General features: G+C 43.3%; 1 protein-coding gene across 1 annotated transcript in view; it reads right to left on the bottom strand.

Moving 5' to 3' along the window:
* Window positions 1-13914, bottom strand: part of OBSCN (obscurin, cytoskeletal calmodulin and titin-interacting RhoGEF) — a 165378-nt gene that overhangs the window by 95728 nt on the left and 55736 nt on the right. Inside the window, exons 34-43 of the mRNA XM_033070065.1 lie at window positions 12760-13026; window positions 11906-12169; window positions 10101-10367; window positions 9497-9760; window positions 8325-8591; window positions 7022-7288; window positions 5558-5821; window positions 4454-4720; window positions 3356-3619; window positions 107-370 (exon numbers count right to left, since the gene is read on the bottom strand). Of these exons, the coding sequence (XP_032925956.1) occupies window positions 107-370; window positions 3356-3619; window positions 4454-4720; window positions 5558-5821; window positions 7022-7288; window positions 8325-8591; window positions 9497-9760; window positions 10101-10367; window positions 11906-12169; window positions 12760-13026 (2655 nt within the window). The remainder of the gene's footprint in view (window positions 1-106; window positions 371-3355; window positions 3620-4453; window positions 4721-5557; window positions 5822-7021; window positions 7289-8324; window positions 8592-9496; window positions 9761-10100; window positions 10368-11905; window positions 12170-12759; window positions 13027-13914) is intronic.

Here is a 13914-nt window from a genome sequence, read left to right as displayed (position 1 = left end):
ATTTACACCATAATGTCAACAACTCACACCATAATGTCAACAACTCAAACCATAATCTCAACAACTCAAACCATAATCTCAGCACCCATCTGGAGCTGGTCATTACCATGGACTGCCAAGGCAGCTGTGCTCTGCTGCTCCCCACACACACAGATGTAGTCCCCAGCATCGCCCTCGCCCAGGCTGTGGATCACCAGCTCTGCAGTCACATCCTTCTGCCTCATTTTGTATTTCTCACTAGGTCTGAGGGTTGTGTCTCCCTTTTTCCACTCCACTGGGGCAGGTTTGGTCAGCTCACAGTGCAGAGTGACTGTTTCACCTTCCTTGGCCTCCGTGTCCCTTAATTCTTCTTTGAACAGAGCAGGAAGGGCTGAGAAACAGAGCAGCAAAGGTTTCCATGACAAGTAGCTCCTCAACACCAAAATAAACCAAGATCACCAATATCTATCCCTGCCTGGTAGTGAGCATCATCTCACAGAAGGAAGATGCTGATTTGTATCATAAACAAAAAGGCTCTCATCATTTCTTTTAGCAAATATAAAATCAATTTGCTGATTGGTTTAGAGATGTATGGAAAATAAACAGCAGAAATAGGGAAACTTCATGGTCAAAACTGCAACTTTCTCAGTATAACCCAGCCTAGAAAATTAATACAGCAGGTTACACCATGATCAGGAAAAAGGAAAAAGTTATAACCTTTTAATTTACATTTTAAGGATGCCTTCGGGCCTAACCCAATGTTAGGATAAGACTGAAGAGCAGAATCAGAGAAAAATTCTGAAAGTGCTTGGGTAGGAATAAAAAGGAAAGAGAAGGCTGATGTAGCCACTGCAGAAATCTGCCATAAATCCCTCACCCAGGCAGTTCAGGTGCTTCCTGACCCCTCATCCCTTCTGGAACAACAAACAGAATTATTCAGACTGTAGGACTGGATGGAAATGTGGCAATATGGGGAAGCATCCCCTAATTCTTTGGAATGGGGTGGGAACTACATTTGGATATAAAACTGCTGAGAAAGAGCTTGAGAGGATGGTCTCCAATTCCTGACCCTGACCAGCAAGAAAGAAATAATTGAGAATAAGGATGTGGAGGATAATTATGCAGACATTGATGTAAATAGATTAAAAGGAAGGAAAACAACAAAGGGAGATGTTGGTCTGTCTCTTTTTCAGGAATATAAGTTGATGATGAATGGACGTGAGGAAAGTTGAAGTGTTTAATTAATTTTTCTTCATTATTATTAAATGCTAGTTTTAATTAAGTAAATAATAGAAATTCTGGCTTGGAAAAGAAAAAAAAATATTAGAGAATATTTCCATAAATATATTCGCAAAGCAGCCTGGTGTGATGAAATTTGTCCTGGAATTCTTAAGGTGCAGGAACAACCAATTTCAGACACTGCAGTGACAAATCAAAGAGAGGGGCTGACATTCCTCAAGTATGGAAAAAACAGAAACTAAGAAGTGGAAAACCTATCTCACCTTGAAATGCACACATTTAGTTCTTGCCATGTAAACCAAGATTCTAAAATCTCAGAAAGCAAAGAAAGAAAAATCACTGGTGTGAAGTGATAGAGCTCCAAATGTAAATGTCTGCTTTCAAATGAGCTGGAGGTGTCCCTGATTCCCATGGTCTAACAGATCTCCATTGACAGAAATGGGAATTTGGGAATTCTCTTCAGTCCTGAAGCTGAATCCCACTCATGATGTTTGTCATGGAAAAAGAGAGAGAGCAGAGAGAGGATCCAAGGAATTATGGCCATCTCAACTAAATTCTTTGAAAAACTCACATTTGCCAAGAGCTTTCCTTTTCATGAAGGAGTGGACCAGGGTAATGTTTTTCTTGGTATAGATTAACCTTCCTTGACAGAAAGACACGTTATATGTTCTACATTATTATTTTAGTAAGTTTTACCTTTGATATAGGTGGGATTACAGAAGGGAAATGGAAACTAATCTGAAAACCAGTTCCAGGATGTTGGACTGGGGTTTACACTCACAAATAAAAGAATGAATTGAGCAGAGATTCTCACTACCCTGAGTTCAGGATTATTCAGCATTTTCTGTAGTGACTTGGACAATGAAATGCAAAGTTGCGTTAATTGTGAATATGATCTCAAGGTGGGAATGGAGAGAGGGTGAAAGCATTCCTTTAAACTGGATTAATATACAGAAAACTTTTATGAAGTAGTGGTGATAAAATAGGCTTCAATTCAGCAAGGGCAGATGGAAGAAATACTTTGGAAAAATCAACAACAAATACAAGAAGGAGCAGATCTGCAATGAGGGACTGGGGGTTACAGAAGTCCATGGAGAACATCCAAGTAAAAAAGAAATCAAGTCTGATGCAAATAAAGAAATCCTCATAATCAAGATGTATAACTTGTAGTGTTGCATTACTTCCATTTTCAAATTTTATACACATATTTCTCTATCTCTATAAAATTTGAAATAAGGCATAATGACTTCAGATGGTTCAAAAAAGACTTCTGTTGAAATAAAGAATTTTCTGGCAGCAATGATGGTGACGTGGGGCTCAAGGATGGACTGACCAGTACAAGTCCATTTCAATTCTATTTTTCATGGTTAAATTGGAAGTTCAAGACTGAAACAATCTTTTTTTTTTTTTTTTTAATTGGCAAATAAAAAGATGGGCAGAAAGCCAAAGAAATCCACTCCCTGAATTCAGACCTACTGGATTTCCAGGTGAGAAAGAGGCTGAAACTACTCCTGACTGTCCTGCATTCATAGTGAAAATAAAGTTTCCTCTCTTCCATGGGAAATTTGCAGATGAATTTGGCTGAGGATTCTGAAATATTCTCCTACTCTAATGCTGAGTATTCTACAGTACCTGAATAAAAATCATCATTATTCTTTGTCAGAGTTACAAAGAAAATTACACTGAAGCAATTTTTCGTTTTAGTATTTAAAATTACTTCTCAAATCCGGACACAACTTGAAGTTAAATTGCTTTTCTGAAGAGCAATGAATATTGAGCTCAAGTAAAGAGCTATGAATGTTCCTGCTGCTCCATCTGTCCAGGTTCAAGTCAAAAGTGAGTAAAACAGAATAAAAGAAAAGCAAATCTGTGAAATCCTTCAGCCTTTGGTGTGCTACAAGGAAATACAGCACCAATAAGAGCAAGGAGAATAAACAGGGAAAATGTTAGTAAAAATCAATGGAATTACAGTTGTGACCAGAATTAGATAAAAACCACAACAAAAAGAAGAAAGTCTGTTACAAACAGAATTAATGATGGCAGGACTAGAGGAAGAGCTCGCTGTGTGTCAGTACTGAGGCTCCCAGAGGAGGAGGCACAAACACCACCCAGAAAATCCCATTTCTGTGGTTTTTACCGTGCACTGTCAGTGCTGCTGTTGTCTTCTCCTCTCCACATACACAGGAGTATTCCCCAGCATCCCTGAGCTCCAGGGCATGCACCAGCAGCTGGGCTCTGCTGCCCTCCTGCCTCATGGTGTACTTCTCTCCAGGTTTGAGCACTTTGTGCTTCTTTCTCCACTCCACGGGGGCAGCCCTGGACAGCTCACACTGCAGAGTGGCTGTTGCACCTTCTGTGGCTTCTTCATCCCTCATCTCCTTCTGGAAGTGCACAGGCAGGGCTGGGGGGGTCAAAAGGAGCACAGTGTGGGACCATGGCAGCCTCAAGTGACCATTTGGTGTGGTCTGACAACCACAAGTGATAAGGAAAGCCTTTCCTAATCAAATCCACCACTCTGAGAAACATAAGAGCTTTGGGAAGCTGGAAAACACCTCATTCCTAAGTCAGAGAGGGGTTTTATGGTGAAGTCCATGGTATGAAGTGAAGAACCACATCAGACTCAGCCTCAGACCTGCCTGACTGAGACCTACCCTGGATATTGTCTGCTAGAATGGAAAATAAACCCTCACCAGAGCATCTAAGTTCTATGGAAATGCAATTGTTACTGGAAAAGTTTATAAATGAACCTACAGTTGAGGCATCAGTCTCACTTTTCCATAAGTGACCTTTAAAAGGTCCTTTCCAATCCAAACTATTCCACAATTTCACATCACAGAATGGTCTAGCAGAGCTTGACCATCAAATTATACTGAAACACTGACAACTGTCTCAAAAATATCTCATCAACAAATCTCCTCTACTTCCAGATTGTGACATCTCCACAATCCACCTCACAATAATGTGGTTTGCTATTCCTCAGCACCTACTGCTGAACATAAGGATCAAGAAAATGAGTTAGCACCAGGATGAATATCTGCAATTTTTGCCATGAACCTCCAACCTGACATGAACCAAAATTCCCATGTCCAACCAGATATTGCTAAACTCATCAGAAACAGGGCTGCACTTTCAAAGCTGACACCCCTATGCTCTTTAAAAAAAAAAAAAAGCTGTTTGAAAATTCTCTCTAATTTGTCACATATTTTTTTTTTTTAGTTTTTTTTCTAGTTTTTACCATTCACTTTGAGCGCAGCCGTGGTTTCCTGCTCTCCACAGGAGCACGTGTAATCTCCAGCATCTGCCAGGACTAAATCATGGATCACCAGCTCAGCCACCGTGCCCTGGCACCTCGTGGTGAACTTGCCACTTGTCCCCAGGGTTTTGTGTCCTTTCCTCCACGCCACGGCAGCTCCAGCCTTGCTCAGCTCACAGCAGAAAGTGGCCGTGCCATTTTCTGTGCCTTCCACGTTCTTCAGCTCTTTCTTAAAGTGAGGAGGGAGGGCTGGAGGTCACAGGTGAAAGAGAGCACTTTAAAATCGAGCAGATAGTTTGTCTTGAGTGCCTCACTGGGTTAAAACACTTCAAAATGTTTTAGGGTGTACAGAACCTGAGAGCAAGGGATGATTTCAGGGGCATCCCTGATTTATGCTTTGCAAAAACACCACAATGACTTGGAAATAAGTGTTAATTTATAACAGCTCTGAGCACCATAAAAGAGTGAGTTTGGACAGCTGGAAAACACCTTCCTCATAAATCAGAGTGTTTTTAATGACATGAGACATGGCATGACTTGGAGAACCATACCAGTCTCAACCCCTCCACTCTCACTGATTTGGAAATCTATAAAACTGTAACATCAGTGCTGGGAGGTTTGTTTTAAAGGCATTTAAGATATAACAACAGAAAACAGATCTCAAGATTTCAATGAACTCTGCACAGCTCTTTCTCAAAACCAGAGTAAGAACTGAAATGAACACCACGTTGCTAAAAATTAAAATTTCATAACTTTTCAATTTCATCCAAGAAAACCAAGTGAAATCTCAGTGATACGCCCTAAAGAAATCAATGAGTGGAAATACTTCAAAGTGCCATTTCTGACTTCATCAAGCTTTTCATTACCACTTCCAGCTTCCATCAACAGGAAAGAGCAGGGGCTGAACAGATCTGTGATGCTGTTTGTCAGCCCCAAAGGAAGGGCTTTCAGTGGAAGATATTCCCAGTGGTTGGAACAGCTGCCACAACATTTTAAAATAACAGAAGGGATGAAGAGCAGATTGTGATCCCACAGGAGGATCACAGATGACAACGCAGAGAATTCCTACTGCCCCAGCTATTTTACCATGCACTGTCAGGGAAGCAGTGGTTGTCTTGTCTCCACACACACAGGTGTAATCTCCTGCATCTCCTTCCTCCAGGCTGTGGATTGCCAGCTCAGCAGTGGTGTCCTTCAGCCTCATTTTGTGTTTGTCACTAGGTGTGAGCACCTCCTGCCCCCTCCTCCACTGCACCGGGGCGGGTTTGCTGAGCTCACACTGCAGAACAGCCGTCCTGGTTTCTGTGCCTTCCACATTGACAAGACCTCTTTTGAACACTGCAGGCAGAGCTATGGGGTGTAACATGAACAGAGAGGACATCAAAACCATAACCAGACCTTGGGGAAGTCAGGGCTGGGGCATGTGGCCAGTCCTTCACCATTACAGGGAAACAAATCAGTCTGGAAATCTGTCTCTAATAAAATACCACAGGAATCCCACTGGGATAATTCCAACATTAACTTGTTCATATTCACCACTTCACAGCTGATTCCAATACTCCTCTCTACCTATTTCACCCTGAAATAATCTATCTTGTGCATTAAATGATCTGAATTTTGATTAAAAGTCATCAGCCAGAGTGACAGCACTGCTGGAGATCCCTGCCTTTCCTAACATCATAATTTTTATTTCTGGTTCAGAAAAAAAAAATCATAACATAGCTTAAGGTGCACCTTTAACCCAAGATTTGTAAAGATATAATGACACTAATATCAGGATTATAGGGTTTTTTTGCAGTATCCAAAAAGTTTTCATATGATGTGCCACTAAAATAAAATGGAAGTGACCTAGGGGTGAAAATGATAGGTCAAAAGAAGGAAGGGACAAGACAAAGAAAAACTGTGCAGCAAATCTGGAAGAACAGATTTCTCCTCAATTTCCCTTTGTCCTTGGCAGCTTTTTACCCATAAGAGATATCTTAAATAAAAGCTGTTCTCCCATCCATGGGAGCTGCTCCTTCTGGGGGGGCAACCAGAGCTCATCACCATTCACCACAGCAGAGCCAGGAACAAAATTTCCCCCATTATTCCCCCATTATTCCCTAAGTCAGGACCTGCAGAATAATGCTGAGGGGTGGGGATTTATTTAAGAACTGTTTCCTCAGCAGAATATACTTGCAGAAGAGGAGGGTGGCCACTCATTCCTGAATGGAAAAACCTCTCACTGACTGAGCTCAGCAGATTTAAAGAACTTTCCTTCAGGTTAAGCACGAAAATGCACTGATGTCAGGGAGACACAATGAGAAATCCCTTGAGAATAATGCTCTGCTGGGATTCTGCTCACTCTTGCTTTAAGATGAGAAATTCTCACAACTTTTCTTTAATATAAAACCATCAGTTTCAAAGTGACAGACAGTGGGAGAGAGGATGGAACAGCACCAGCAGGATAAGAAAAGGCAGCAGAATCAAAACACCAAAGCAAGAGGGGAGGAGAGAGAGAAAAGGGAGTCCTTGAGGCACTGCTACCCCAACACAGAACAGCTTTTTTACCATGGACTGTCAAGACAGCTGAAGTTCTCTGCTCTCCACACACACAGCTGTATTCCCCTGTGTCTTCCACCTCCAGATCTCGGATCAGCAGCTCTGCAGCTGTATCTTCCTGTCTCATCCTGTACTTTTCGCTGGGTTTCAGAGCCTTGTCCCCTTTTTTCCACTCCACCGGGACGCCCACGGTGCTCAGCTCGCAGCGCAGGGTGGCTGTGCCACCGTCTGTGGCTTCCCTGTTCTTCAGCCCTTCCTTGAAAAATGCAGGCAAAGCTGAAGGACAGCAATATCAGCAGTGAGATGTAGCTCCAAAGAGTTAAAATTATGTTTAAGTTTCCTTTTCCCTCTCATCTTCAACTGATTTATCAACACAAGAACAAGAGATTCTCATGGGTGTCCATGAATCAGCGTTGGGAAAGAAATGTCATCACCAGGAGAGGATTTAATGCTTGCAGGAATCCATGGAGGTATTTTACATGTACTTAGAGTCACAAATCAATACAAATAGAGGTCAAAACACCATTTTTTTTTCCCCTGTGAAATTTCAATCAAAAAGAACAAACACCAATTTGAAATTTCTGGGAAAAAAATGGTTTTCTTTTATGACTTTTTAAGCCACAACGGGAGGATGTTTGCTGTGTTTCCACATACTTAACCAAACAAAGAGACATTTTACATTAAAAAAAAAATGAAACACTGGAGTTTCATTTTAAATGTCAGTTTGAAATGAAATTGTTCATTTCAAGACATGGTGGGAAAACAACAATTTTCACCTGAACTGACATACCCTTTCAAAGATGTCAGGTTCAGTAAAAATCAAAGTTTTCCCTGAGAATGGTTGTCCTTTAGAAGTTCTGGGCCTGTTTTACACTGAATTTACAACTGAATTCCATGACAACTGGGCTGTAAGTATAAAAGCACTCTGTTGCCTCAGGAATGGAGTATGGGTCTAAGATTCCATGGAATAACCTGACCTTTAGGAATTTTATGAAGCTTTAAAATCTTTAAGATTTGAAGCAACCCATTTTTGTCCTGACCATAACAGGGAGTCTAAGAAAGGACCTTTCAAGGGAAAAGCAAAATGATGGCCACTAATTAAAAGAGTGGCAGCAACCCTGGTTGCAATATCCCTCTTGTGTCCCAAATTGCAGCTGCACAGATGCCAGGGGATGCATTTCTCTGGCATTGGTGAGCTGTGGGTAAAGGTCTGGCTGAAGAAGGAGATGGGAGTGCAACCAGGGGTCTGCCCAAAGGAGCAGAGAAATCAGGGTAACTGCTTTCAGGATGTGCCTTGTATTGTTTGTTTTACCATGAACTGTTAGAACTGCCATGGTCTGCTGGTCTCCACACACACAGGAATAATTCCCAGCATCCGCTGTGTCTAGGTTTTGGATTACAAGCTCAGCCACGACACCTTCCCTCTTCATTTTGTATTTGTCACTTGGTTTGAGGGTCTTGAACCCCTTCTTCCACTCCACGTTAGCAGCAGCCTTGTTCAGCTCACAGTGCAGGGAGACACTTTTACCCTCTGTGGCTTCTCTGTCCGTGAGTCCCTTGGTGAAAAGAGCAGGCAGGACTGCAGAGCAAACACGGACATGGCATCAACCCTGGGAAAGCCTCAATCCATGACTTAATCCCTCTCTTATCTCCCTGGAGCCACCAGACCTCCTTGGTGGATTTAGTTCCTCCACAATTTTTCTCCAACCTTTAACCCTTCAAAAGATAATTCAGTCTAATTTTATTTTTTCTGTCCTCAAGCTTTAAAACTTTCTTTAAAATCAAGTCTATCTGCAAATCAGTTGACAAGCCGACCACCCTTTGCTTTATACACCATAAAATCAAAGACATAAAATTGGAGTCTGTATTTCAATATGAGACCCAGAGCATTTTGCTTCCCTTGAGAAAAGCAGGAGTGCTACAGAAGGGCCTGATTCATGGCACTGTCTGAATTTTTATAAATAAGACTCCCTTAAAGCAGAGCAGTTGCAAACATGCTGTCAGTTTTTTGCAGAAATAAAATATTTGCTTGGGAAGTATGAAGCCAAAATTGGTAAAAAAGAGCTGGGAATAGCAGGAGCATTAAAAGCCTATTTTTTATTATGATTGTCCTTGTGCAGCATCAGACATTGATGAAAACATGTTCCTCTTAGGAGCAACAAGTGCCACAGTCTAAGTCACAAAAAATAAATATTATTCCCACTTTTAGATCAGTTCCTATGGGAAAACTTGTAAACAAGCAGCTATTCTGGACTGTGTTGAGTTGGGAACCTGTTCTCCACTTGTCTTTTGACTAAAGCACCTTGGAAGCACATCAAGAAGGTGAAAGGAGAAAAAGAGAGAAGGAAGAAAGGATAGGAAAATTAATCAGCAGAAAGGAGGATTGGAAGTACACAGGGACCAGAGGAAGCAGAAGTAAGAGAGGAAGAGATCTTGGAATGACACAGGTTGACTTGGGGCACGTGCTGAGAATTTCTTTTTTACCATTTACTGCCAGAGCAGCCGTCGTCTGTCGGTCTCCACACACACAGCTGTAATCCCCAGCATCTGCCAGATCCAAATCCCGGATTGTCAGCTCCACAAAGGGACCCTCCTGCTCTATTTTGTACTTTTCACTCGGCTTCAGCACCACGTTCCCCTTTTTCCACTCAGCTGGGGCTGATTTGCTCAGTTTGCAGCGCAAAGTGACTGCCTCCCCCTCTGTAGCTTCCTTGTTCGTCAATTCTTCTTGGAAGAGGACAGGCAAGGCTGAAGGGTGCAATACCAACAGAGAAGGAATCAGCAGCAGAATGAAATCAACTGGAGTCACAGGGCTGCAGTGTGCACACTCAATCAAAAATGCTCTGTTTCTAGGTGGGTGCTGTCAAAAAGGGGAATAAAACCTCCCAGAGGGGAGAGAAATAAATTAATATACAACATCTAGGTGCTGCCTCAGGGCAAAAAAAGAACAAGGGAATGCTTTCTAATAGGGTGGCTCTGGCACTACAAGAGCCTAAGAACTCACACTGACCACACTCTGTTTGACCAGGAAATTCTGTCAAAAGTGCTAGATTTGGGGTTTAAAGAGAATTGCTGGCGGGAGAGTTACCATTCACTCTCAAAGCAGCTGTGCTCTCCTGCTCTCCACACACACAGGTGTAGCTCCCAGCATCCGCCAGCTCCAGGTCCTGGATGACCAGCTCCACAAATCGCCCTTCACTCCTCATTTTGTATTTCCCAGCTGGGCTGAGCTCCGTGCCGTCCTTCCTCCAGCGCACGGCACCGCCCGGCCGGCTCAGCTCGCACTGCAGCGTCGCCGTCCCGCTCTCCGTGGCCTCCTCGTTCCTCAGCTCCCGCTTGAACCGCACTGGCAGGGCTGAGAGATGCACAAGGAGAAGGGATTGCTGTCAACTGTTATTTCTTGTCTCTCTGGTAGATGTTTTACCAGGGTTTGAGAGTGCTGGTATGGATCAGCGATCTCTCAGCAGTTCACATTAGCCAGCAGAGAAAGATCGTGACGTGTTCCGCAAGAATTTTTATTTCATGCCAAGGGTGGTCTAGCAAGGATCCCCAGAGACAAAGGGGAGACAGTCATATTTAAAAGTTCAAGGAGCATTGAAACGGCAACCAACAGAAAGTTATAGAAAGGACAGCATCCAATCTAAATCAAAAGTTCTAACCAATCTAAATCAAAAGTTCTAAAGGTGAACTGACCAATTACACAAATTAATTTCTAACCAATTATCTTCCAAAGTGATAGGGGAGTGACCAAATTCTTAAGGAATTCAGCTCAGCCCTGGTATCTAGGAGACTTTATCTATTAAACTACATGCCAGGGGAAGATGGTTTGGGGGGAATTGTATCATCCACAGATTGCCATCCTGCACTGCAGTAAGATTGGAAAAGTCTTGGTCTTGGACATGGCTGAGCCCAGGCCATGGTTCAGGTTGTGTACACCAGCCAAACTATATTTAGTTATTGTTCATATTTTGCTGTTTAGATGCTTTTCTCTGTACTTTGCTGTACTTTCCCATGCTTGGCTGTTTTTGTTTATTTCTTAGTTTAGAACCATGTTTATAATAGGTGCAAAGGGGAGACAACTTTTGGGATTTTCCTGTAACTTGTTTTGAGACCCTTCAAGGTTTTTGAAACATAAACTGTGCTAAAACAAAAAAGAAGGGAATGAAAAACAGGATGCCAAGATTAGAAGACCCAAGATAAAGATGGGTGGCAAAGACCTGGACAAGTGACCAATCTGCATACCTGGGGGCCCTTGAGCAAGATTTTCCAATCAACTAATGTGCAACCACGTGGGAAGTAGTTCTAGAGTATATAATTAAGACTAAATGTAAACAATAAAGCAGCTTCTGCATAATCATATTAATTTTGTGTTCACAAGTCCATTACTCTCTCCCACACTACACCCTGCTCAGAGAATGAATTGTGGTTTATTGTGGGTCTACCAAAGCCTTACTCCATCACCCTTAACCTTAAACACACTCTGTCTTTCTTTTCATGGATAGTAAAAGAAATATTGTATTGAATTGCTTTGTGGGAATCAACTTTGATCATGCATCAAGAGAGACAAACTCATTCTCATTGTTGCACATGATGAACCCTCTGAAACGGAAAACCCCAAGGAACCTTAGGATTCCATGTTAATTCAGGAAAACACACGTGCAGGACAACACCCTTCACTCGAGGGAAGATGAGAACACAACACAACACACACACATCCAACATGGGCTAGAGTGAAATGGAGTCTGGGAACAGGAGTGACACGAGCAAGTGGGTGGAAGAAAGCAGTGGAAGCAGGATATGAAGGAAGTTGTCGTGAGGGAATGTGCAGAGAGGAGGAGGGAAGAGGTCGACAAAAAAATTCCAGAGTTTCACAGGTTATTTCTGCCTTTTTACCATTCACTGACAAGGCTGCTGTGGTTTTTTGGCTCCCCACTAGACATGAATAGTCTCCAGCATCCTTTGGCTCCAGGTCGTGGATCAGCAGCTCAGCCACGGTGCCCTCCTGCCTCATCTTGTACTTGTTACTTGCCCGGAGAAGAGTTTGCCCCTTCCTCCACTCCACGGGGGCCTCTGTGCCCAGCTGGCACTGCAGGGTGGCTGTCCCACCTTCCACAGCTTCCACAGGCTTCAGCTCTTCAGTGAAGAGCACGGACACAGCTGAGGAGTGAAGCGGTCTCAGTTTACTTCAGGCGCATCGTCACCACCTGGTGACCTCACACGGGACTTAAAGCCAAAGCAAACTCAAATTCCCTTGGCACACACAGCCAAGAAGGTCTGACCCACCTGCACCTCCAGCACACTGCTGATATTTACAGTAGCAGCCAGAGTTTTGGGCCAAATAAAAAAAGAACAATTATTTCCCAATGATTAGAACGCCAAAATAATTCCCCTGCTGCTGCCCAAAGCTGTTGGTCACAGACATGTAAAAACTTGTTGAGAAGGTGGAGAGAAGAATGGAATGTTTTTTAGTAAAGGGTGTAACTGAAACCCTTCTTACCTCGTGGCTTAGAGCTTGGACAGTCACCTCTATCCAAAGCATCAGAGACATTTCATAGGGAAGAAAAGATATTAATCAGGTACCTCTAATTTTACCATCCCAAAAAACAAAGAACACAACGGACCCAGGCAGACTGCCTCATGTTTGTGCTGATCCTTGTTCTCCTGAACACTCTCTGGAAGTGTCCAGGGCCAGCAGGACCATGGCAAGGACAACAACAAATGGTCACAAGCAGGTGTCTCATTCCTACCATGGATTTTGACTTGGGCTGTGGTCTGCTGCTCTCCAGTGTCACAGGTGTATCTTCCCGCATCTTCTGGTTCTGCATTATGAATCACCAGCTCTGCCACTGTTCCCTTCTGCTTCATTTCATATTTGGCACTTGCCTGGAGCGTGGCTTCTCCCTTCTTCCACACCACGGTGGCATCAGCTTTAGTGAGTTCACAGCGCAAGGAGACGGATTTCCCTTCTTCCACATCCGTGTTCTCCAGGGCTTGTTTGAAAAGGACAGGCACAGCTGGAACACAGGTTAGGACAGGGTTGAGCTGCTTGTCTTGGGTTACAATACAGGATGTGATAAAAGGTATCTATTCTATCACCATCTGTTAAGGGTGGGGGCAGTGATCCTGATCTCCATGGGAGATATTCTGCTAATGGGCCATCCATTGAAACCAGGCAGGGCAGTGTTCTTTATCTTTTCACAACCCATCCTTCCTCCAGCCAGTCATTTTCTGCTCATGGCCATTGAGTCCCACTGTGGGACTGATAAAATTACTGCATCCCATTGGGAGTTGCTCCAGCCAGGGGGAAGAGCCCAACATTTCTTACCAAGATAAAAAAAGAGGTTTTGGGACACTAAGGGAGCCCCTTTCTCCACTGGACTCCAGAGGAAAACCGGATTTCTCCACATCACCACTGGAGCTCCGGAGGGAAACTGCACCTTGTACAGGAGCACTGCTCCAACTGAGCCACATCTGTCACTGCAGGAGGATGCAGCCACCATGGAATGGGACTGCTGCCAACACCCTGCCTGACGGGTGTCAGGTTGTACTCTGACTGTGTCAGGGTTTGGGGTTTGTTCTTTGTAGTGCTGTATTTCTATTTTAATTTCCCTAGTAAAGAACTGTTATTCCTAATTCCCATATCTTTGCCTGAGAGCCCCTTGATTTCAAAATGATAATAATTTGGAGGGAGGAGGTTTACATTCTCCATTTCAAGAAAAAGCTCCTGCCTTTCTCAGCAGACACCTGTCCTCCAAACTAGAACACTGTTTTACATCAAATCCCCCCGTGAGAGCTGTCACTCCTAAATCCAGACCAAATGACCCTCCTCTGGCTGTGTGGCATCGAGGAGTTCCTGCCTGGGAGCAGGAGTAAGGAATAAATCTCTCCCTCTGATGTCACCA

This window comes from Catharus ustulatus, chromosome 1, assembly GCF_009819885.2.
Source record: "Catharus ustulatus isolate bCatUst1 chromosome 1, bCatUst1.pri.v2, whole genome shotgun sequence".
In the NCBI taxonomy this organism is placed as follows: domain Eukaryota; kingdom Metazoa; phylum Chordata; class Aves; order Passeriformes; family Turdidae; genus Catharus; species Catharus ustulatus.
Note: the sequence above shows the minus strand (reverse complement) of the source record. Positions and strands in the feature narration are given on the sequence as shown.